Consider the following 26,521-nt stretch of genomic DNA (forward strand, 5'->3'; position numbering starts at 1 on the left):
TTGAACGACATTTACATACATATCTTATGATGTCTTGGTTTGCATTATGTATTTGTGTCTGAGTGTGTGTTTGTGCATGTGTGTGCAAGGAGATGTGCTTGCACAGGCTTGTGTGCGTTTGTGTGTGTGGTAGGGTGTGCGTGCAGGCGTGTAGATATGTGTGTGTGTGTGTATGTGTGTGTGTGTTGTGTGCGATGCTCAACCTGTTTCCATAGGGCCTATTGCCCCACAGCGCAGAGCAGATAAGAAGTATCAATGATCCAGTGACATCCTATATGGCAGCCAAGCAGCCTGTGGCGGTAGATTACAGCTGTCTCGTACCCCTATCTATTGGAAGTATCTTCATCCTGTTTCTGTCCCTCTCCCTCTCTCTCTCTCTCTCTCTCTCTCTCTCTCTCTCTCTCTCTCTCTCTCTCTCTCTCTCTCTCTCTCTCTCTCCTCTCTCTCTCTCTCTCTCTCTTCTCCCTCTCTCTCTCTCTCTCTCTCTCTCTCTCTCTCTCTCTCTCTCTCTCTCTCTCTCTCTCTCTCTCTCTCTCTCTCTCTCTCTCTCTCTCTCTCTCTCTCTCTCTCTCTCTGTTAAGCTGCTTATGGAATAAAGGATGTTCGCCCTGGATAAAGTGGGCCACAAAACTGCGAGCGTCACTGTGGACCACTGTATGCACGTATATGTGAGTCATATTCAAATTCATTCTATAAGACGAGATGTGGGGTACATTATTAGAACAGGCACAAATCCAGGACCAAGCAGGTCCTTTATGCAGTGAAGAAGCGTGTCTCTCTTGTACAGAGAGGGCGTCACAGACACACCTTCAGTACAGTTGGACCTCCTGCAACAAGAATCATTTGTCAACAGAACTAAATTAACTATATATTCACGCACTCGCCGACCTAGTTTCTCCCCCTTTTCAAAGTTGGATTCTACAAAATATCTGAATTCTGGTTCAACTTTTGTGTTCAGCCAAAGAATGATTTTCTTTTAGAATGGAAAAGAACAGAGAAGAATAGAATGGGATAGAATATAACGGAAACCTCTAACCTTGTAACTGTGTCAAACAACAGTGGTCAAGGGACCAATCAACAGTGAAACCAGTTCTGTTAGAGCACCGGTTCCCTGGACAGCATCCCCTTCCCCATGAGGTTCTGAATGTCTGAATGTCCTCAAAATAACTATACAATGTAAGGGTAATCTTTGTTTTACATATCCACTGTTTGTTGTTTCTACCCTCCATTTCAATGACATGGAGTGTACATTATGACTCTATTTTAGATCAAATCCAAGGTCTGTATGTTGGAAGAATACTCCAAGATAGCTTCATTATCCCCTGAGCTGCACTTCTGCATTGACAGAACATGGCAATGACAACCCCGAGCTGAATCCTACTTTTCAAGACTCGGAGACACACACACACACACACACACACACACACACACACACACACACACACACACACACACACACACACACACACACACACACACACACACACACACACACACACACACACACACACACACACACACAGATACAACGAGGAGAAGAGCCAAAGAGTCTCAGAGAACACCCACCGTCACTACAAAACAGGCAACACAAAGAATCACAGATAAAGATGCCTGTGACACACAGAGATAGCAAATACACAAGGCTGGCCCATGTTTTGGCTCATGTATGAGATCATAACTAGGGGGAATATCTCCCGCCTCCTCCCTTGTTCCAGGATACAAACAAACATGGTTGCAGGGACTCAAACACCCACACACACACGCAGGCACACACACACACACAACAACAACAGAGGCGTTGTTTAGCGCTGATCCGAGCTGCCCTGACCCGCACACAGAATCTCAAGCAGCAGCAGGAGCAGCGGCAGCACAAACAGAGCAGGGGGCTGACCTCTGGAGGAGAGGCTGTGGAGAGCCGGGAAATAAATAAGTGATCGCTTCTTACACCAGCAAGGAGCCTCCAGAAAGGCTGCAAGATACCCAGCTTAGAGACGAGTGGAGCGACGCGCTCACCGGCGCACTCTTGGAAATCAATTCTGTTTTCATTTTGTCATCACAAAACGACACGGGGAAATACGAAGAGGCTGCGGTGCGATCCGTCGACCCTAAACCCCGCTCGACTGTCTTATGATTTGTGGGTTATTTATGCCTCCCGGAGGGGGGTTGGAGGGGAGGGGGGGGGGGGGGGGGGGGGGTGGGGGTGTTTGCGTAGGTCAGCACATTGACGTGACAGATCTTTGTGTCCGTGGGGGTGAGGGATTGAGCGGGGGAGGGGGAGGCCGTCAAGACACTATTGATCGCTGTAATCAAAAGGCATGTGCTGCGTGATAGCGGAATGATTGGCGCCACAAATCACCAGGGACAAAGAGCGCCACTGCCAGCCACCGGGACAGCGACGGATGAAGGCCCGACAGGCCGCTACGTCAGGCTGTGAGGCGGCGTCCCGGCGAGCCAAGCCCTCTCGTTTGAGTAGCTATTTTTGGGGCGCTCTCGTTTGATTCATTCATTCGTTCCTTCTGTCAATTCACTCACTAACCATCCGTAAGTAATCCATTCAAGCATACCCGTTTGTTGCAATGAATAGATCTTAAAGGGGCTGTAGGTGAGATTTAAGAGCTATATTTTTTGGGTGATTAACGACATAGGCATCGGCCAGCTATAAATGAATTACACACTGTGTGAGGACATTTGCTTTGTTTAGACTGCGACTAACTCTGCCTCCAAAATTATAAAAACATAGATCTTCTATTCGATGATGTTATTAATAATACAATGGATAAATAACACATGAATACATCTACGACTATTGGCATCCATATGCTGAATCTATATTTACTTGATGAATTCACTGTTTGTACTGTAGTGCAGACTGTATCTATACTACATCTGTACTGGTCTAGTTTCAGTTCATCTCTGGAGAATGAGAAGCATGGAGAAGGGATGGCAATGAGCTGAGGAAGGGAGGGGGGGGGGGTGTGCAGATGTAGTTAAAAAGAGGAGAACAGCGAGGAGGAGAGGAGTGCGTTGTTCCAGTGGTACATGTGTAAAGGTGCAGAACATTACCTTCTCTTTGTCTCTCATGGATCCTTTCCCCAGGATGGACATCTTGGTGAGGGTGTCCTCCTGCAGCCGCTTCAACGAGTTCCCGCGAGGCCCCAGGAGTTTGCCCACAAAGTTAAACTACAAGGGGAGGCACAAGAAGGGGGGAGAGAGATCAATGGCGTGCAGGCCTTGTTTGAGATAAATAGATGGAACACTCTGGCATTCAGAAAGTCGGCCGAACTGGTGTGCTGCTGAAGGCAGCCAGATCAAAAGGGATTCCCTGTCTCCAGCGATGGTATAGAACAGTCGGTCAAAAGCTTTGTGGGCTGGTAAAAAAAAAAGAATAATAAAAACTATTTTCCCATTCCTCACTTCTGGGCCCTTTTACGAATCTATCCTAAATTATTTTAATATTTAATGCCGGGCAAGCATTAACACAACCAGGCCGATGGGATTTTTAATGAACAGATGAGCCCCCAAGGTCGTCTCATCCTGACAACAATGACAAAAACACCCATAATTAATAGTAAAATGATGATCGTCTTCAGAAATGGAGCCTTCTGAAGGCTATCAGAGCCGTGCAACATCAGTATGAACCAGGCTCTGAATGCAGCTGCAGACCGTCACGGTCGAAATGTAAACTCACACACATACACACACACACACACACACACACGCACATAGACACACACGGGCACACAGACACGCGCATGCACAAACACACACTCGCACACAAGCACAGGCACTCCCACAAAAAGGCACACGACCCCCAAGTCTGCCTTTAGCGGTGAGTTCTACTCTCCTCTATCTGGGCCATCAATTAGCGGGCTGGGGAGAGAGGAGAGAGAAAAGAAGGAAACACACAGCGTTGGTGCACCAGCCCTCACCTATATCTCCTCTGTCTCTTGTTCTCAAAGTGAACGCTTATTAGGGAGGCTCCTGCCAATTCGGGGGTTAAGGGAGTTGAGAGTGGAGGTGTAGCTGCCTCGCTGTGAAATGCACTTACTGGCGATTGGCTTCTGTCATCGCCCCGCTACCTCTGGTGAACCCTGGACGTCTCTCAACGCCGGCACACACAACGTGAGACAGGAGACCTCGAGAATGAACTACGCTCACTACAGTAAAACTGCTCCGAGTGTAGGTAGAATATCCAAACACGGCCAATATAAATGTGCAGGGTTAGCTGTTTAATGCGGACGCAGGAGGCTCATAGAGGCCTCGCTGGGAGCAGTGCAGTAGAACATGCATTAATTAAAGCCTTTTCTGGGCAGGATTGGAAAAAGATCCTGGATATTTAAAGAGGGAGATTTTGTGCGTTTTCCTTCCCATCATGCACAGACAAATTATCCTAAATGAACCAATGTGATTTTGAAAATTGATCGTCTCACCAATACCACTGTTCTTACAGCTACGCTGACAGTTCTCCTGTGCCAAACGCACAAGTTTGTTTTCATACTTCCCGTGGCTGTTTCCTGTCACATATATCAAAATTCCCTCCCTGACAACCAGTGATAGTTGTTCTGTTGTTAGGCATTGTTTCTTCAGTCTTTTACTTTGGCAGTGCACTGTCGCTAAACCTCAGTCGAACTGAATATGAGTAAGCCACGATGGGTCTGGGGGTTCGATTTGAAATCAACAGGAATGCGAAGTGCACCGATCACAGCCTGCCTGGTGTGATACTCCTCCTTTGAGGTTTCAGCACACACAGCACACACACATATACACACACACACATACACACACACACACACACAAACCCACACACACACAAACCCCCACACACACACACACACACACACACACACACACACACACACACACACACACACACACACACACACACACACACACACACACATATACACACACACACACATACACACACACACACACACACACACACACACACACACACACACACACACACACACACACACACACACATATACACGTACACACACACACACACATAAACACACACACACACACACACACACACACACACACACACATACACATATACACACACACACACACACACACACATACACACACACACACACACACACACACACACACACACACACACACACACACACACACACACACACACACACACACACACACACACACACAAACACACACACACACACACACACACCTTTCTTTGGGCCTGTCTGCAATGCTGGAATTATGCAGTCGTTTCTTTTTTGTACTTTTGTTTTGCTTTTGATGGAGGGGAGAGCGGGTGGGGGGGAAGAAACCATTTTCTACTACTCTCTACCTCGCCAACGCTGGCAGCTGAACAGAAGACGGATGCGGCTTGCCAATGATTAAAAAAAGAAAGGAAAAAAAGTCAGTGGACACAAGTGGCGCAAGAAACTATGATTTATCACCCTCAATGAAAGTGAGTTGGAGAAAGGGAAAGATTATAGGTGTGTGTTTCTGTGTGTGTGAATGTGTGTGTGTGTGTGTTTCAATGTCTGCGTGTGCATCTCTGTGTGTGTCTGTACATGTGTGTGCTTGCGTGTGTGCGTGCGGTTGCAAGGCTTAGGTTATTGCAGAGCCCCACGTCTAAGATCACTCTCCCCCCCCCCCCCCCCCCCCCCCCCCCCCCCTGCGCTGGATGCATTACTGCTGGTGTATGGCCAGAGAGGAGGACGAGGATGGAGGAAGAGGTGGCGATGAGCTCAGAGCCCAGCCAGAGAGAGATTGTGCTGAGAACAGCAGGGCAGGGGGGGTGGGGCGAGGGTCCAAGGAGGAATCACTATTTACACCACCGCAACTAAACAAAAGGAAATGGAAACGCTGGGGGGGTCTTTACTCCTTGAAAATGGACATTGCATCTATGCACTGTGGTTGTTATCGAGAGAATGTGGGCCGAATTTCAATATCCATATGGAAAAATGACAAAATGACAAAAAATCACACAGATGGCAAATCCTCCAAGTATAAGTCTGACATGTTCAATACGGTACGTTTATAAGGAAAATAAATTAATTTACATAAAATCGCCTCTCTTCCATATGTACGGTTTATGGTTGAATGTGAGCAGACAGCAGACAAGAGAAAACAAAAATTTGGTTTCAAGACATATGGTCATTTGCACATAAAAGCTGTTCTGAGATATGATGTGGTGCATATCTGCACTTCCGCTATGGTATAGCCCAGAACAGAACCAGTTTGGGAACATTTATATAGGGCTTTAGGACGGTGGCATGAAGCCAGCAATTTGTCCTTTAGCTCACAAAAGTATCAAAGTCAAATACAATCTCAGTGGGCCAATTACTTTCAATTCACTAGACAATACAATCCCTTCACCCGAGTTTAATATTAACAACAATCAGTGGAAAAAAAACGTCCATCTCTGAGGTAATTGGACCGCACACGCGTCATGTGTCATAATATCTTTGTTACAGATGGATTTTGGACCACCACCCTCTTCCATAACACGGTTGCTAATGGCTCTTTGGAAAGTGGCTATGCCACCTCAATGCCACGAGCCAAAAGGTGAGGCTGCGCGGTTCAACGGGAAAAGGCTGTTCATGTCGGACCGATCACTCTTGCCATTGCTACATGTCAGATAGAGCAAATTGAATTTGTCCTCCTTCGGTGACTTGTCGGAACTCTAAACAGCGTATTAGTGCCTCCACTTATCAAAGCTGTCAGAGCAAATCTTTTTAGCTGAGAACCTCTGGGAAACGCCGAGAGGGGGAGAGAGAGGCCTCTAGATGACATTACATGCCCGGTGCTTCGAGACGGTTCGAGGTGGAAAAGCTAACAGCACAACGCTGAGTAATTCAGCGCTTATTAATATCATCGCGCTCATAGCACATCTATAATTCATTCGATGCCTCTCCCTATTGCTTAGGGTCACTTTGTTTGTTTAACATCCTGGGGACAGTTTAGGACGTGCACTTTAATAGACTCAACGCCTCTACATTGAGCGTCACCAAAAATGGTGTCTGAATAAGAACGCAGCGGGTGGACTGGCCGTTATGTGCGTCTGTGCTAAAGGTCGTACACGGAGAGCTCTGGTGTACTGTGTGACCCCAATGCTGCTCCTAAACCAGGACACCCACTCACCGCCTACCCTACATGCACCCACTTACACCGTACCCCCCCCCACACACCCAGCCACCCACCCACACCCACACACCCACCCACCGTACCCCCCCCCCACACCCACCCACCCACACCCACACCCACCCACCCACACCCACACCCACCCACCGTACCCCCCCCCCACACACAACCACCCACCCACACCCACACCCCATCCCAAGCGGCAAAGCCCATGAGGATTGAGGTAAAAAAACACCTGAGCTTAGTCCTGCAAGGCACACACACAGACATGCACACATTAAAACGCACACACACACACACATAAACATACACACACACACACACACACACACACGTACGCACACGCAAACACACGCACACACAGACACACACACACACACACACACACGTACGCACGTTCACACTAGCCTTCACCCGCCTCCCACCCGGTGGGTGCTGTGCTGTCATGCACCGGCTGTGTGGCTCCATTAAGCATCTCTCCTGCCTGGGGTAGGGTGGGGGTAGGGTGGGGTGGGAGAGGTGGCGGGGGGGGGGGGCACCTTTGTCTCGTCTGGACCTGAAGTGCTCCCGTGACATGGCAATGGCATTATCACTACAATAACACGTGTGTGTGTGTGTGTGTGTGTGTGTGTGTGTGTGTGTGTGTGTGTGTGTGTGTGTGTGTGTGTGTGTGTGTGTGTGTGTGTGTGTGTGTGTGTGTGTGTGTGTGTGTGCGTGCGTGCGTGTGTGTGTTTGTGTGTGTGTGTGTGTGTGTGTGTGCGTGTTTATGTATGTGTGTGCGTGCTTGTGTTTGTGATGGCATGTGCGTGTTTTTTCTTGTGTGTGTGTGTGTGTGTGTGTGTGTGTGTGTGTGTGTGTGTGTGTGTGTGTGTGTGTGTGTGTGTGTGTGTGTGTGTGTGTGTGTGTGTGTGTGTGTGTGTGTGGTGACTTCTCTGCGGCATTGCAAGTGAGCTGTTACGACCATGAGGGTTTCGCTTTCCCAGTCTCTCCCCCCCCCCCCCGCCCTCTCACCAGAATGGATCCCTCTCCCTCCCTCTGAAACACAACACCTGGTTCTCGTCTGACCCCTAATTAATTGCCTCATTAGAAAGAGAGACACAAGAAGCAACATTTTGTACAACAACAAAGGGATGTTTCATAAGATTAGAACGATATTTCATATTCCAGATGAATCATGAATACTCGTTGTCATATACCAGTGCCACACTAAATAAATCAATGTTAAGAGCTGGTGCCGGGGAACCAAAATGCTAAGATAGTCACTGTATATTTAACAAATAAAAACACATTTATAGGACGACTTAATCGCTTCAAACAACCCAATCTTTTACCTTCTATCATCTTATAAATATGTAAAGCAACAAAGCAACAGTAACAATGTAGGATGTCATGCAAATTAAAACCACCCAAAATAAGGACACACATACACCGCATACATTTCGAGCAAGATTCGACACAACTTACTTTGGGGAACTGCTTGACTGGAATCAACACTTTCTGGCCCAGCTTCATGTTCTTGTTGATGACGACATCGATGAACTTCTCCTCTTCCTTGCCCTCATCTTTCTGGACTTTTTCAATTTCTACAAGAGACAGGAGCAGAGGTTGGGAACACGTGAACGGCGGTTCTCAAGAGCGTCTTACCCCACTGAGCTGGCAGCAGGCGTTGGACGCAGTGTGACCTCATGGATGGAAATCAGTGACATAACTACGGACAAGATACCATTCTTGCCCATACACCACACATGGCATTCTGTATTTAATTATTATTTTAATCTTTATTAGAAGAAGGGGTTTAAGGGTTAGAGATATACAAAGCTTGTTTTATTATGATAACAATAATTTCATTTTTTATATTTTTTTCCAGGGTTTAGCCAGCAAAACGATATTAACCATAATCAACAGTCTGGCATTTGCTATTATGAGAACAGCACTAACATAGACAAGCAGCGGGCACATTGTTGATGATGCAACTTAACATTGTAAAACATTGCATGAAATGTTCTGACCAAGAAAACACAAAGAAACACCTCTTTGAAACACCTTCTCATGAAACACCTTCTCTTCCAAACACCTTCTACCCTAAACATGCTTCTGGAATCCGAGTGTGAAGGACAACGTACTGGAATGACCAACTGGTACTTGGAGTGTGTGAATCTTGCTTTCAATGCTAGTTACAGAGCAAAAGACAAGGTAATGTTAGCCTTTGCATCAACCTATCCTCACAATGTCTTTCAAGGGCTTTTTGAAGTAGGCTAGCATAAGCTCAAATGTCAAGGTCGTGCAAAAGTCAAACCGAAAGAAAAATGTTGGCCTTTAAAGGCGTTTTTATTTTCAAAAGCTAGAGTTGGCAGGTTTAACAACCAATGGTCCTGGATATAAAGTGTCCAAACCTTTCTCTCTTGAAGTTCTAAACTACTATTAATGTGATGAAATTTAAATAACAAGTAGGCAATTTGTAGTGAAATGCTCAAATGTTTGCATGCAACACAGCATGCACAAGGAGGTCACAGAATTACGCAGTTGAGGAAGCTATTCAGTGATTGGCAATTTTTTTAGCTATTTATTTAGATATTAGTCAAATACTCATTATCTTAGATTGATCAAATCTACCAGAACAGCAAATTAGAAGCAGCAGTACAGCCAATATTTGAAATTCTCTTCTCTTATTCTTTACTCACAGTATTCAGATTCAGAAATTCAATAAAACACAAACTATATATATATAGATATACATCCTTCCTCTCTCAAGGGGGGAGACAAAGCTCTGCCTTTATTAACACTGATGCATTGCCTTGTAACCACACCACAGAGCCATCCCTCCATTCCACTAGCTCGCTGCACCTTCCCGCACGGTGACAAATACCGCACAGTGCCACCAATTCATCACCATGTGTATGGTGTCCAAGTGGGACACGAGTCACCCATCCAGGTGCTATAACCCGCTTGTTCCCGGTCACAGCTACCAGGGCTGGAGGCTGTCCCACGGATGGGACTCAAGCCCACAGAAAGGGTGACACACACACACACACACCGACAAATAAAACGGCACGCAAACACAAACACACACAAAGATATAAATGCACACACACTCACACGTATAAAGACATGCACACACACGTATAAATACACACACACACACACAGATATAAACACAAAAATATAAACACACGCGCATGCACGCAGATGAGATGGAGTGTGAGTACCCCCTAAGCCCCCCCTGGGAGTACAGATGAACATGCAACTCCACACACCCGGGAGCTCCCGAGCTGGGAATCAAACTCACACCCCTGGAGCGCTAGGGCTGTGCCAACTCAGACTAAACCACCACCTCACCACGGACCTGCGGGCTGCTGTGTTGATGTGTATTCAAATGTATCTGCCCTATTACAAACTTGAATCATGCTATTTAAATATCTAACAAACGCCTCGTCTGAGGTGTGTGTGGAGAATAACGTTGACCTTCAAATAAATGATAAAGGTCGTTCCGTCTTTCTGTAACCATGCTCCTGCTCAGAGCTGCTCTTATCATTATTAGCGGTATTTACAGTGCAGACGCTTACTTCATGAGCAGCGGAGACACGCACGGGGCCACATGCCAGCTGCCTGACTTCCTATTAGCAATGGATTCACTTAAAAGCAGCCCTGTGATTTAGACCCCTCCACCCTTTCCCTCTCCCTCTCTCCATTTAAAATTCATAAACAGGGTAGATTTGGTGGGATTATGCATGACTACAGCAGCCCAGTGTTTGCCGGCTGGCTGGCTGAGTGAAGAAGAGGAGGAGGTGGAGACAACTGGGTCATTAATCCTACTTCAGTTCCACGGGCAAGCGGAGGAGATAAATATGAACATCTACCACCCCTGGGTGGCGTGCATATTCTGCTTATTACTTAGCAAGGAACAGACATCAACAGTCATATGTGATGTATTAATATTAGGTTTCATTTTCTCTTCTGCTGACGCTAATAGGAACACATTTGTCATTTATGAAAATAGACATGGTTACTTGAATCAAACGGACTCATGATATTATATCAAAGGTATTCTTTCTTTTTTGTAACTCACTATTATGCTGTGTTTGGACAGCCACAAGTGTAAATATAGGTTTTAGGTGTGCAGTTACATGTAATGCAGATCAAATATTCTCAAATATTCTGATTCATATGTACAGTTAGCTTAATTTTCGGTTATGGATGAAAATCCTTTTGGGATGTACAGAAATGTACTAAATGCAACAGAACTACAAGTAAGAACCTACACACACACACACACACACACACACACACACACACACACACACACACACACACACACACACACACACACACACACACACACACACCACACCACACACACACACACACACACACACACACACACACACACACACTGCTGAAATAAACAGACACGCATATATACACTCATTCATACAAAGGGCCCCCTCAAAGATTTCATGCACCCATTCATACACACAGGGCCCTCACAGAACATGACTCCTATCATAGGAGTCATATGTCTTCAACATCCTGTTGAAGACGACCCTGCTGTACGGTTTATTTTATGTTGTCTTTAACCTTTGTGACTTGGGCAATTTGAATAAAGAATTGTTTTCAAATAAATAAAGAAATTGCGATTTTCACGTAATCCTGAAATCAACACAAAAAGTGATTAGTAATTTAATAACATTTTCTCCATCCGGTTCAAAACATTGAGCAAAAGTTGTGTCATTGCGTAATGTGGATGTGTAATCTGGACTAACCCTACACAATCTGTTGTGGATGGATATTCAGCAACATGAGCCCAATAAAGAACATTCTTGCGAATTGGACCTAAACTAATGTCTGGCATTGATCACAGAAGCTATGACACAGATGTGCACAGGGAACCAAACCGTAAAAAGTCCTGGGCTTGGCCACGGAGGTCTATTAAATCAAGACAACCTGGGCTCTGATATTTCAAGTTTACTCAGCTATGCTGAAATTGTTTCTCACTTTTGTTGGAAAAAGTAAGCAGAAGATAGTTCAGTACCAACATGACACTAAAGTATATGGAATGCATAGTCAACGTAGGCAAGTCTGTACCATTCCCCCAAATTGCTTTCCTTGCTTTGTGTTAACGCTGATAAACATTCAGACAACTATGTAAAAAATATCAATGTTTCAACTGGCTCATGTTATTATTTTGGTGGAAAACTGCAAGAAAGGAAAGCGAATACTGATCAGTCATAGCCCTTATTATAAAACTAAATCATGCTAACCGAAAATTACATACTGCAAATCCTATCACTCAAACCAAATGTGGTTCAATATTTCTGAAATACAAATATTTCTGAATAAACAATATAAATCAATAGATAACAATGAAAACGAATGATTAACTTACAGCTATAACTCTAAGGCCCTAAAAGAATAATTGAAAATGGATAAACCCATCAAACTTTTCCAATATCGTTTTACAGTAGTACAGTACCGGGGGGGAAAGCCAACACACGGAGCACATCCTGTGAGTCACATCCTGTTTCCTGTCATCTTTACAACAACACTCATAAAATTAAAAGATGATTATAATGCAATTGAAAGATTTGTAAGGCCATTTGCAAACAAACACAATTAATTTTATGTCAGAATAGATGTCATTTTAAAGAATTAATCTAGCAGAAAAATCCCTGTCATGATAATTTCTTGAATGTGTGTGTGACAAACTGCTTCAATCAATTTTACGGTTTATCATATAGTTTTCCTAATTTCATTCAGATGCAATTTCCTTTTGTTATGATTATTTCTTAGAACATGAGGTGGGTGTGGTTGAGGTTAGTTTCATTCATTTGTCACCAAAAAATGAAATATATAGTGTAGCTGTTGCAGTTAATGTATTTGCGTTCTCGTGGAGGAAGGAGAATGAATTGTTTATTCGGTTTTTACCTCTATTTGAAGGACAACACAGAGTCCTTACACATAAAACTATTTTCTTAGTACAATATAAGAGGTTGATAATTGACTGATTAAATAAACGTGAGAGGAGAAATAACCCCAAACCTTTCTAGACATCTCTCTGGGCTTAGGAGAACACAAACACACGAGTAGACCTCAACTGCACTGAAATGTATCACACTACATATTCATAAGTTATGGTGGGATACTTTATGTAGAGATATCTTATCTGTAATGCAGGCTTAACTAAATTATTATCACAGTGAAATTGATGAAAACCTCAACAACAGTTTAACCATCTTTATTGACCTTTTTGGGGGTACAATACAAACATTTAACAGAGTACTATATATTATCCAAACTCTTAAGATATGGAGGAACAATAGATTTAGCATCCTTAAACGGAACAAAAAATGCTTACCTACATGTGTAGGCCTTCTTGGGTGTAGTGTGCCAGTTTGTGTCCTGCCACTAGAGGTTAAATATTTAAAAGGTTATTTTCACTTGTTTTAAAGTTCTGATACCTTGGTTACCTTAATTTAACTCTGGCAGTAACATATGGAAGCATATATGTAGCAAAATTCAATGGTCCAACTGCAAGTTGGAATTACATTATGCATTTGACAATTTCATTATGCAATTGTATAATGTAATTCTAAATACCTTATTCAAAGTGTATTTTAACCATGCAAAGTGACAATGCAATCCCTCAATTAAATTTCGCCAAAGTTTATAACAATACAAATAGAAATAACATTTTGTCAAATTCTTTGAGTATAGCTATAGCGTCCCCGTGATTGCAATCCACTTCGCCACGCTCCGTTGTGTTGCGATATCTCAAATGACATTTCAATCCGCAAAACGGAATCCAAAAACGGAATCCAAACGGAATCCAAAGAGGAATCCCAAAGAGGAATCCAAAAAGTAAATATGCAAAGTGGCAAACGTATCAGCTAACCTCAGCGTTCTGGGCGGGAACTACGTCACTTGCTCGTAATTTCCTTGTTCACTTCTAGTTCGTATGTGTCAGGGTCCATGGTCACCAATGGAGATTATTGATACGCTCCGAAGTTTGGCCGATGATGTGGAGAACAATCGTGTTGAAGACACAGATGCAGTAGATAGAGTGCGTGTTCTGGGAGATAGGATAGACGACTTATCCTCACTGGTACGTTTTGTCTCCAGTGTGGTAAACACAAAGATTTCCCAAGTGCTACAGGCACTGGGTGCGAAACATAGGGTCGGGAGACCAACCGTCTCCACCCACTCCTCACCTACAAAGCTCTCAACAACCTAGCCCCCAGTTACCTCTCGGACCTCCTCCAAGAATACACTCCCTCCCGCTCCCTCCGCTCAACCTCTGCTGGACTACTATGTATCCCCACATCACGACTCATTACGAATGGGTGCCCGGTCATTCAGCTGTTCAGCACCCAGGCTCTGGAACTCCCTACCCCCACACATAAACAGTCAGACACCATTACAACCTTCAAGTCACAACTCACCTGTTCAAACTCTAACTGATCACTGTCTTGATTGTTTGTTTGTTTTGTCTTGTTTTATTTATTTATTTATTTATTTATTTATTTATTTATTTATTTATTATTATTATTTTTCCACAATGTCTTGTTTTTAAAACGATTTATGATAACTTTATGCTCTGTAAGGTGACCTTGGGTGTCTTGAAAGGCGCCCTTTATAATTAAATGTATTATTATTATTATTATTACCGTGGAGATAGCCTTGGAGACAATAGAAAGTGACGTAGTTCCCGCCCAGACGCTGATTGGCTGATACGTTTGCCACTTTGCATATTGACTTTTTGGATTCCTCTTTGGATTCCTCTTTGGATTCCGTTTTGGATTCCGCTTTGGATTCCGTTTTGGATTCCGTTTTGGATTCCGTTTTGCGGATTGAAATGTCATTTGAATATCGCAACACACGGAGCGTGGCGAAGTGGATTGCAATCACGGGGACGCTATAGCTTTTCAATTTGAATAAGGAACTCAAAGAATTCGACAAAATGTTATTGTATTTTATTGTTATAACTTTGCAAATGTTATTGAGGATTGCATTGTCACTTTGCATATTAAAATACACTGAATAACGTATTTACAAATTACATTATGAAATTGCATAATGCATTGTCAATTGCATAACGCAATTACTTATTGAATTGCAAATTGCAAATTGCATTGCCATTTGAATTTTGCTACATATATGCTTCCATAGTAACAGCTAAGCTGTTTAAGTCTACTTGCTTAAGTCAATGCATTGCATTTGAATACATTTCTCAATGTAATACTAATAATGCATCTATCAATACAAAGGAAATACTACAAACTTAATATAATTAATTATATATAATGTTTGGATTCTATGAAATGAAATCGCTATCATTCACAAACCCCATTGTTATTATTAGTATTATCATTTCATGTGTCCGGCCACTGTGACAAATAATACACACACACACACACACGCACACACACACACACACACACACACACACACACGCACACGCACACGCACACGCACACGCGCACACACACACACACACACACACACACACACACACACACACACACACACACACACACACTCACATTGAGTGTAAACCTTGGTGTCAAGACCGTTCTCCTTTGCTAGTGAGATGGTGACGCTCAGAAAACCTGCAAGCTCCCTTCCTGAAATCTCAATTTTCGCTGTGGCTCCTCTACTGCCATGACAAGGTCAGCCAGGCAGCAGGGATTTGTCTCACCCCCTAATCTGGAGATTACATTCGCCCAGCCCCACCCCCCCCCCGTTTCCCCCGAACCCCAGTCCAAACCCTCCCTTTCCTTTCTCTCCCTCCCCCCGCTATCCCCCGTCCCCGTCCCAGCTCCAGAACTCTGCCAGCTTGGCCCTCCACTGTGAGGTAACGAGCCAAGACCCGCTTACAGTGTGGGAGATAATGTTCAGGGACTAAGAGGGAGGAGAAGAGCACCACCACCCCCTCCCCTCACACCCCAGCACCCCTTCGTCGTCGTCCCTTCCCCTTCCCCTCCAATCCCCTGGAGCCCCTCCAATCCCCTGGAGCCTCTGCTTTCGAACAGGTCCCCGCGAAGCATCATGAATGAATGAATGAACCAACAGATGAGTGAGTGAGTGGGTGCATCCGGCGGCAGGCAGCGACACGGCTCTCTGGGTCTTGTTGTCGTGTCAAACGGTGGGACGGTGATGACGGAGGGAAGGGGAACACAACCATGCGGTCTCCGGTTCAGCCTGTGTATCACTGTGACAGTGCAGCCACAGAGAAAGCAGTCAGGGGTGCTTCGGAGAAGTTGTTATGCGTGCTAGCCTGTGGAGGCTCTACCGCTATAGCTTAACCACCAGGGAGCGAGCCATAAAGTCGCACCAATTACGGCTCACTTTCCCCCACCACAATTTGAATAAACGTGTACCATTACACTTTGGAAAAAGCATGTTTTCTCATTTCTCGGGGCATTTTCATGATCTTTAGTGCAATACAGCAGGACATTCTGGACAGCATTATTTGCACACTATTAGTTGCAGCTCATTAGCATATGTTTTGTATGCATTTGTAACCGTTGTTGTAATTTGCAACCCAATGAATGTTTTCTCGGGTGACATTTTAAAAGTGTACTCAACGTCTTTATAGCCTCAGGAAATAAGGGGAATTAAGGCCTACTGTATCTACCATGTTTATTTGTCCTGTCAGTCTGCATCACAATGACAAGCAGGAAATCTTTGAGCTTCGGTTAACATTGTGCTCGGCAGATTCTTTTTTCACTCAGTGACCGTTCCCATGGAGAGGAGAACTTTACATAAATAAAACTGGGTTTTAGTTGGAAGGTCCATGTGCGAGGGTGGCCAAGCCATAAGCCAAGCGCTGCTTAGCATGCAGCTGAGTTTGACACGACGATCATTTGGCTCTGAAGGGTTTTCTCCCTAATGAAGAGCATTCCTTACTGCGGCATGGCAAACGGCCGCTTTACACATCATCATCGTCTCCTGGATGCTTCATAAACCATGGGGCTCTTTTATGTCACAGGAGGATAACCTTCTTCATGACAGCATATGTGTGTGTGGCACACGAATGCTTCATGTGGTATCGGCCTATCATTGTAACTATGGTGATGTAAATCCACCAACGCGTCTGTGTGGTAGTTAACAGCGTCGCGAGGCGAGCCATGCACATAAGAGTCACAATCACTTTTAAAATACTAATATACAATATAATATTTTGACACACTATGTTAAAATGCTTTCACTAACTGCACTGCAGGATTGACTTGAATACAGTTTTACACACACACGCACGCACGCCACACACACACACACACACACACACACACACACACACACACACACACACACACACACACACACACACACACACACATAAAAGCACATTGCTTATGCGTGCACCCGTTTCTGGAAGGGGGGTTATCATATCATCAGGAATGTCCTCAAATAAGATTTTGCATAGTCCAATCTGATTGGTCAGGCAGACCCATCGTGGAATAATGGTCAAATCAATGATGTATTTGTTAATAGATTTGCCTCAATGATACCTCATTTTTTGTGACTTCGGTGTGGTACCAATCTATTGGCTTATCAGGGCTTACCACAGTCGTCTATAGGAGAGGCACAGCACCACTTTATGACCATCCGCCTCGACAAACAAACTATCTCCGGTCTCGGTGGCGAGGGAGTGCTCCGTTCTGTCTGATTATGCACGGAATTCATATCCGATCAAGACAAAATGTTTCAGTGTATGGAACAAATTTGGCAGCATTCAATTTAGCCAAACAGCGACAATTCACTGCCGAGTACCGACAGAAAGAATCATTTTCATATGAGCCTGTGGAATGATGACAACTTCTGTTGACACCGCTTTGTGGATCATCGTTAATGGTTTTGAGATGCTGACTTTAGAATTGTATTTCCTGGCGTTGTGCATCCTTCTAGACTAATGGTCTAGAATGTGCTCTTCTTCCAAAATAAATTGATTGGATGGTGCCTCTGCAATTTCCCAAAGAGGTTATCAAACAACAACAAGACCGTTATTGAAAGCAAAACATAACACCGCAAATTGCACACAAAAGCCAAATCCCCACCCTGTAAAAAAAAACGGTACAACTGTAGAACTTCCCAGTAAGTGTTACTGTTACTTTATTATATATTGGAAGTGATAGATGTTATAATTACGTTCTAGGGTATTTGAGGAAATAAGTACCAACATTTACCACCTTATTCCAAATGCAGGCATATTTTATGTTGTATTTTATATTATGTTATAATTATACCAGGTTACAGGTTTGTTTATTGTCCTTCCTGATCTCCATACTGTGTGTCTGTGTATGCACGATTAGTCCCAGTGCGCAGGTGGCCACGCCTTTAGGTCGCATTTTATACAGTTGATGGTCAGGACTAGTACGCCTTGCCGGTGAGTGATTATAAACTAGCATGCTAGTAACTGAAATCAAGAATTAATGTCACGGGAATGTATAATTTCATTGGTTAATTCTGGGTTTTTTGTTTGTGTTTTCGTTGCAGGTTTACTACCACTATCTATCTATCTGTCTAACTAACAGTTATTTTCAACTTGAGAGGCTAGCGTAACTTGGTAGTCAGGCTACGTAGTGCGTGGGTGCTTATTGTTTGTGTGAGTGCAATAAAAGTCCATAAAGTTACTCGAGTTGTATCCGCCGTACTTATCCTGAAACCCTTCCAGTGGGGAGTTTATTGAGCTATAGTAAGTAGCTTAGTGAAAACTGGACAACAACCTTTCGTTTTTTCCTTCTACAAGCCAAGCAATGCTATCCTATTACCTATTAAGAAGATTCAAATATTAAAAAGGGCATCTAATAACATCTTTATATCGAAGATTTGAATAATCGGAATATAGGGAGAAGAGAGACATGTTCCTGTCATGCTAAACCTTAGAGGTACAAAGGTTTGTACAAACAAATGCCAATTCGTTAGAACGGATGAAATTCGTGTAAGCGTTGACATGCCAATTTTACAGAGGATGCTAACGGTTGATAACTTGGCAGCGCAGACATCCCAGCATGCATTTCAGCATTCAAGCGAGGAGCTGCTTTACCAGCGAGCAGGCATCGCCTTAAACTGTCAACCGCGTTCTGCTTGCTTGTGACCTTGTAGGTTACAAGAACCACCATCAAGAGCCCCAAGAACATGAGTCTGTTCTTTGCATTCTTGGTATGTAGAAAGGCCAAACATGAGACACAGACACAGCAGTGGTTAATGTCAGAGTTTAAAGGAAAGTGTTGCAGTTGAGGCAAGGTATGTAAGGCTGACCAGAGTATCTACAATTCAGCACCACAATTACAGATATGTTACAGATACACTAAGCAACGGATGTTTGAGAAAACCAAGCACGAGTGACAAAGTCTGTTTTGGAAAATAATTTTCTCTTAGAATATCACAAGATCCCAACAGGTGCTTTAAAATTAATATGTTAACATTCAACACAATAGGCCTAGAATCTAAAAGTAATTCCAGCACAACTGTTAAAAACAAATTAATGAAATGTGAGGAAACATGTTGTTATAGTTATGTTCCTCCATCTGAATTGAAGTATGCTAAATCCAAGTTTCCTGAGTGAAAAACCCAAAGCTGCGGCACAAAAGAACATCAAAGATGTGGCCAACCACCACCATACTGTCGGCTATCAGCGCTCGTCCCTCAACCGCACTACCCACACCTCTCCTTAGCACTGCCTCTTACGGCGGTAAAATCTACACATTTAACATCTCAAAGTACAAAGGAGGCAGGTTAACGTGCCTTCCCACACAATACAGCGCTATCTCTCTGTCACTGTCTTTATCCTCCATCTCCTTAGCTCTTTGTCTTTCGCTCCCTCTCTTTTTGTCCCCTTTTTCCAATTAGGCCTGAGTTGAATCCCTGTCCCCCTCGTTCCCCTTCTGACAACAAAGCCGAGGGCGCCGGGCGACCCCGCTACAGGCTCGCTATCTGTGTTCGATTTCTGAACATGCACAACAACAGCTACCAGCACTGGAGAGGACCCAGGCCGGTTGGGGGGGATGAATGGTGGAGCGCAGCCGGGACCATGAATCACTTAAAACAGCGTACGGCCGTATTCATAGACAAGTACTCATCGCTGTGGTTTACATAGAGAGGAAAACACAAAAGGACAAGTACTCTGTGGCCGCTGATAGGGAAGGCTGTGGGGTGGTGGAGGGGGGGGGGGGTTGGTCGAATACTTGAACAAACCGCTCAAAAACTCGAACAATCCCATGATTAACAAAAGTGGATGCTTATCAGTTCCACATCCCTTCGGCCGGACGGAGTATCCCATGCAAGCGTCATCCGGTCTTCAGAGAGTGTGGTTGGAGCGGGAACAGGGGTGGCAGGATGGGGATGAGGAGGGAGGATGGAGAAGGATGAGGGGGGGGGGGGGGGGGAGGGCTTCAATGCACATCACTACTTCCAGCCCGGCATTATCAGAATACACTGAGTCATCACTTCCTGTGACGCGGCACCGCCTTTCACTTCCCATTTCAGATCCTCATCACCGGGCGTCGATTAAGAGCTGCTTGAGGCTCAGGAGCCACGTGAGTGGCCCGCGGGCACCGCAGAGGGCCGCATGTGGTCGACCCCAGACGCCGCACGCCGCGGTTCATGGAAAGGCTTCGCAACAGGATAGTAATCAGCAGCATGAGTACATTTATTTAAAAGAATGCTGAGATTGATCATTTGTACGATATTAAAGGGGTTTTAATAATAATGCCATCCAGAATGTCCCGTTCTCCAGAAGTACAACCTTCTATGGCCTCCTGTCAGGGCCCGCTGTCCCAGCCTGGGAGAGCCATTCACACACATTGCTCATGTCTGTAATCAATCAAAAGATTCTAAAAAAGGAACAATCAAATAGAGGCTTTTAGCTGCGTCAAACACGCTGCCCTCTGAGCGCTGTCAGAGATAGCGCTGGCACCAGGCCGTGGAAAGCCTTTTTTTTGGCGAATGATTTACCGGAACAAATGCATCCTCTGTTGTTTGATTACTAGAGATTATCCGTAAGGGTTTTTTACATTTGGGATTAATGGCTCAATCTCATTTGAGCGTGTGATCATATGGCAGTTACTGTTGTACCATCGTCTCTGCAATGGATTACCGACTGACTGAGTAGCATGACAACAATTCAAGAGTGTTTTTCACGGTCTGCATTCATTCCCATTGTGGCATGCAAAGGGTTGTCACTTTCATGCAAGGTTTTTGTTTTCTAACGGTCCTTTACATTGAACGCAAACAGGATTTTGCCACGTCAATAAAATTATTACAAATCCGGGAGCTGAATGGGTGTGCATAGACGACGCAATTTCAGTTTTTGAGGGAAAGTGATTTTAATACTACTCGCATCAAGGTCGATTTTTTACGGCCCTAGCCAGCGAATAAATCTGTTTAACCAATCAGGATCCTGTGTCTTTGTCCAAGGGACCATGGTCAATGTATATGTTGGAGGACATGGTGGAGGTAACAGGCTATTTATGTTTCTCAATACACTCTCTTATTGCATCCATAGTGGTAAACTACATTTATAGACCTATAGTTATCGCTATCTGTTGATATGATGTTACAAGCCAAGGTTTACTTGCACTGTGATACAGGAATGTAGGTTGCTGTTGACAACATGAAGGTGTGCAGTTGGATTGAAGTTTGAAATGAATAGATTGAATACCAACTCTCTCCAAAAGAGTGATAGCAAACTTTTAGTTTATTCGAACAGGGAAACAACCTCAAAATCCAACGTCTCCAAAACAGGTTTGTATCAAAGAGTGCAAAACATAATCCCCCTTATCCAGGAACTGTCATTCGCTGCACTATTTTACACCTGCAACTCAAAATAATTTAATCCTCTAATTACATCAAATATTTTCGTTAAAGAACGGAACATAAGCTTGTCTTTACAAGGCTTGGATGCCTCGTTCATCTGTCATATTCGCCGGCGTGATTATTAATATAAATTCTTTAATATAAATGATTATATAAAAAAATATATTAATTAATTATACTAATTAATATAAATTAATATAAAGATTTGTGTCGAGGCTGATGTAATAGTTATGAAGCTAAAAGCGACTTAAAACAGTTTCGTGTTCTGCTGCCTTGTATTATGAAATAAACAGAAAAACACTTTTTATCGATCGTATTATTATTATAGAATTTTTATATTTTTATAAAAAACATTATTCAAACTGTATCTTATTTTACAGGTCTCATTATATAGGTGAACCTCTATTGAATGAATGGTAAATAATTGTTGCATCCATAATTCATAAAAAATGGTGGCTAAACCCCCCCAACCCAGAGAGGGGCTCCGATAAACAAGAGGAATGGTTTGTGGGTCATCTGGACACACCTCCTATATCATTAATAGTTGCTTCAAAACTTTTTCTTGATCAACAGAGACAGAATATGGCTCTCAAAGGACCACAGCCTTTCATGTGCTCTGCCCAATAGCGACAGTGCTGTTTTGACCGTCTGAATCACAATTTATGAAGATTAGCTTGAGGTGAAACAAGTGGGACAAAAAGGAAGGTCCATAAAAGAAAAGGCAAGAGAAGCATATAAAAGAGCATGCTGTGTTTCAGGCTTGCGATAAACATGGTGAGTCACAGCAAGATGACTGCTGGGTCACTGTGCTCTGAGGGGATTTTTTTCTTTTTGAAGTTAACAGTAAAACTAGATCTTTTTTAAATTAGAAATATCTCTATGTTTCTATGACTACAATGCTATTTTCCCATGCACAAAAGAGGAAAATAATGTGCCCTGCAATTGAAAGGTTCCCCACTCAGATTATCTTTAGAGTTTTGAGAACCTCGGAGGCTCTGTTGTGGAATTACTACAATCAATTTGGTTCATTTGTGTTTTTTGTAGCTTGACTCAATTTTTCATCGCTGTACCCAGTGATAAATGGTTTAAACAAAGTTATAAGGTTTCTTATTTTTTACACTATATTCCCTTGGTGTCATGCACAATACATCTAAATTAGGCTAAAAGATTAGGCAAAGATTCTTTAATTAGTTCTTGAACCTATTAAATAGTAATGCTTCCTATTATTTCCACAATTCTTGAAATAGAACCACCATTATAATGACTGTCAAACTTTTAATTAAAAAAGGACTTAAATTAATTCAAAGTGATCAAATATTAATACACAAAGTGTGGTAATTTCTCTTGGCTGGCACATGTTCTTTGTGATGAAGTGGCCATGTGAAACATTTGTCTCCCAGAACATTGGTGTGAGAGTGGACACTTGACCCTTAATGATGGGCAAAAATTCAAACCTGTGTTCAAGTAAAAAAAAGGTGCCTTCATTAATTCAGGTAATTCATATGAAACGGAAAAAGCATTTCTCCCACCTTTGTTTTACTAATCAAAGACAAAGTTCTCCATTGAATTCAAGTTTAGTAAGAAAATACCCTCGGTTAATTTAAAATGGTAACAAGGGGAAAAAACAGAGCATGAACAGATCCAAACGTATTTGAAATAACTTAAATTAAAGTTACAGTTAAAGTATACCACTCTACCACGTGTACTTTACAGTCAACAGGGATTTCTCCGGAGGAATAAAAATGAGCGAAAATAAAGCGTTCCTCCCCACTCCGCCTATCCCCTCCGCATGCACCCCCCTCTGTTATGTACGCCCAACCACACTCCCCAGACACCGTGGGCCCGGTCTGGGCACCACTGAAGAGTTCTCCTGCAGCCCATCACTCAGTGTCCCGTAGCTCCGTCTACGGTTACAGTAAGTGATACCCTTGAATGGACAGGAGGAAACCCGACTCCCCACATCGCTCTGCTCTCCCTAGACCCGCCAACACTGAAGCCATTGTTCACTTTTGCTTTTCTGCACACCTTTCACTTCGGAGCATCCAGAGGCAGAGGAAAAAACCCACCGGAGACACACTTCTAAAATTAGCCATGTCGCACATTGGTGGTAAAGGACAAGCGAGGAAATACAACCAACAGCCAATCCCGGCATCAACGAGTCTCAAGGCTCAATTAAACCCACCCCCCCCTGAAAGAAAATCATTATAGGATTTCACACACACACACAAACACGCCCCTCTACATCTTCAGTTCAATACAAGATCAAAATCAGAGACGGCCTTTACCTTAAAAAGACTGAGCGGCCCCAATCATCATCAGGGCCAGAGACTGAGATAAGGCCAATGGGGAGAGTGGAAGAGAGAGAGAGGGGGGGGGGGAGCTGGGGGGATAGTTAGTGTTGAGGCAAGCTGGGGAGGGGAAGGCCCTGTGCTGAACGGGCAGCAGCCAAACTGATGGATTACACCGGCTCTCTCCAGGGTAAATGGACACCGGCAGCCTGTTCCCTCTTAACAATGTCTCAGCCTGTATCGCCATTGAAACGTCTCCAAAGATGAAGGCCAACATGCAGCCGAGCCACTTAATCTGAGGCAGAGAGGCTGCATTCCCTGCCACAAGCAAACTGCTTCAAGAGCGCACACTTTCTCCCAAGCACCCACACATATACACAAGCACACGTGCGCACAAACACACACACGCACGCATACTCACATACACACACACACACACACACACACACACACACACACACACACACACACACACACACACACACACACACACACACACACGTACGCGCATGCGCACACACACTCCCAACCTCCCCATCCAAAGAGATCTTTTCTAAACAAATCTGATATCGTTTTCGCGGAAAAGTGACTCGTCAAGCAATACCAATATCATCTCAGAGCCAGAGATGCTGTGCTGGAAACAAGACAATCCAGTCAGCCCATCGATTCAGTCAACACTAATTGCCGGGAAAGAGGCCCGTATTGCTTTCATACATATTATTCATACTACTCATGGCCATTTGCACCGCTGCCGTGCGTAAAGTGACTTGGAGGGGGCCAGGTTTGGAGTGCGGTTGCAGAGGTTATGACAACAGGGACCATTATTGCCTCAACGGTTATAAAGGGACGTGCTTTACTTATTTTTTGTTTTCGATGACAACAACGGCTTGAGTGCGTAACCGAGCGCCCGGGGGAAACAAAGGTCAGACTGAATAAAGCCCGAGCTTTGGAGCTAATAGGGAGACATGGAGGAGGCCGTACGAACCAAGCAGCATGCTCATTCACTCAATCACCCACAGTTTTACCTAATTCACCCATTCACACGCACACTTGCTCATTCGCACTCATTCCCTCACTCAATCACTCTCACACACGCTTGTTGGCTCACACACTCACACACACACTCGCTCGCCCGCTCACGCACTCCTCATAACACTTAGTCCATTACTCATTAATTGACACACTCACTCACTCGCATGCTCACTCATACACTTGTTCACTCTCCCACGCTCACTCCCTAGCCATTCATTCACACTAACACACTCACTCACACACTCCTCACAAGAGTCCTTGACTTTTTAGATTTTGCTGAGAGAGAGACAGAAACAGAGATGGCGTTATACCACCATTCTATATTGGACGGGCTCTGCAAGATTCAACTTGTGCGGCTTGGCTCAGGAAGGTTGACGTGTAACCGGTAGGTGGCTAGTTCGATCCCCGGCTCCTATATCCAGTGTCTCCAGTGTTGCATGCATTCACTGCCGTGACCCTGTGTATGAGTCATTGCAAGTCGTTTTGGATAAAAGCTCTAAACGAAAAATGTAAATGCAATAGATATAAATTGAGTTATCAACATTCTCCAGTCATCAAACAACTCTGGAAGAATATCGTAGTACGATATTGCGTCATATTTTCGTCCCGTAAAACATAAAGCGTTCATAGCCACTTAGGTAGCTGTTCAAAACAGCTGGCTACTCAATGAATGGAGAAAGTCATTTTTGGAACAACAAATATTACCCCCCCCCCTCCCCCGACGTCAGGAGGGCCCGTAATCACGTCGATAGGTAGCACGCTAATAACCACAATCACAGAGGAAGAGAGAGCTTTGGAGGTAGAAAGCCATTGTACAACTTAGGGCCCGTAATTACAGCTCCCGGTGGGGGGGGGGGGGGGGGGGGGGGGGGCGCCTGGAGACGCCCGGGGAAGGCCTTGAATGGGTGTCTCTGCCGTTCTGCTACTCCACCGCTCCACCACTGCCACCTTCATGCTCCTGTTCTCTAGTGATACAGCGGTGATTCTGTGAGCGAGCGCTCCCGGGGCCCCTTTGGGGGCCCCTTTGGGGGCCCCGGGAGCGCTCGCTCACAGAATCGGGGCTCGTCGAGACGAACGGCGCAGCACTGCCAAGCACTTAGCCGCCTCCCCGGGACGCTCATCCACGGAGAACCAGAGGGGAAGAGAACGAACCTGGCAGTGGGGGGCCTGACAGAGGAGGAGGAGGAACCCCCACCGGGCTGGGGGCGAGAGCACATGGGGGGGGTCGACCAGAATGGGATTGTCAAATTTTGAAAAAG

General features: G+C 44.3%; 1 protein-coding gene across 1 annotated transcript in view; it reads right to left on the reverse strand.

The window, feature by feature from the left end:
- The window catches only part of khdrbs3 (KH domain containing, RNA binding, signal transduction associated 3), an 80,069-nt gene that overhangs the window by 30,186 nt on the left and 23,362 nt on the right, over positions 1 to 26,521 (reverse strand). Inside the window, exons 2-3 of the mRNA XM_056583077.1 lie at positions 8,593 to 8,711; positions 3,064 to 3,180 (exon numbers count right to left, since the gene is read on the reverse strand). Coding sequence (XP_056439052.1) covers positions 3,064 to 3,180; positions 8,593 to 8,711 — 236 coding nt within the window. The remainder of the gene's footprint in view (positions 1 to 3,063; positions 3,181 to 8,592; positions 8,712 to 26,521) is intronic.

This window comes from Gadus chalcogrammus, chromosome 22 (genome assembly GCF_026213295.1).
Source record: "Gadus chalcogrammus isolate NIFS_2021 chromosome 22, NIFS_Gcha_1.0, whole genome shotgun sequence".
NCBI lineage: Eukaryota > Metazoa > Chordata > Actinopteri > Gadiformes > Gadidae > Gadus > Gadus chalcogrammus.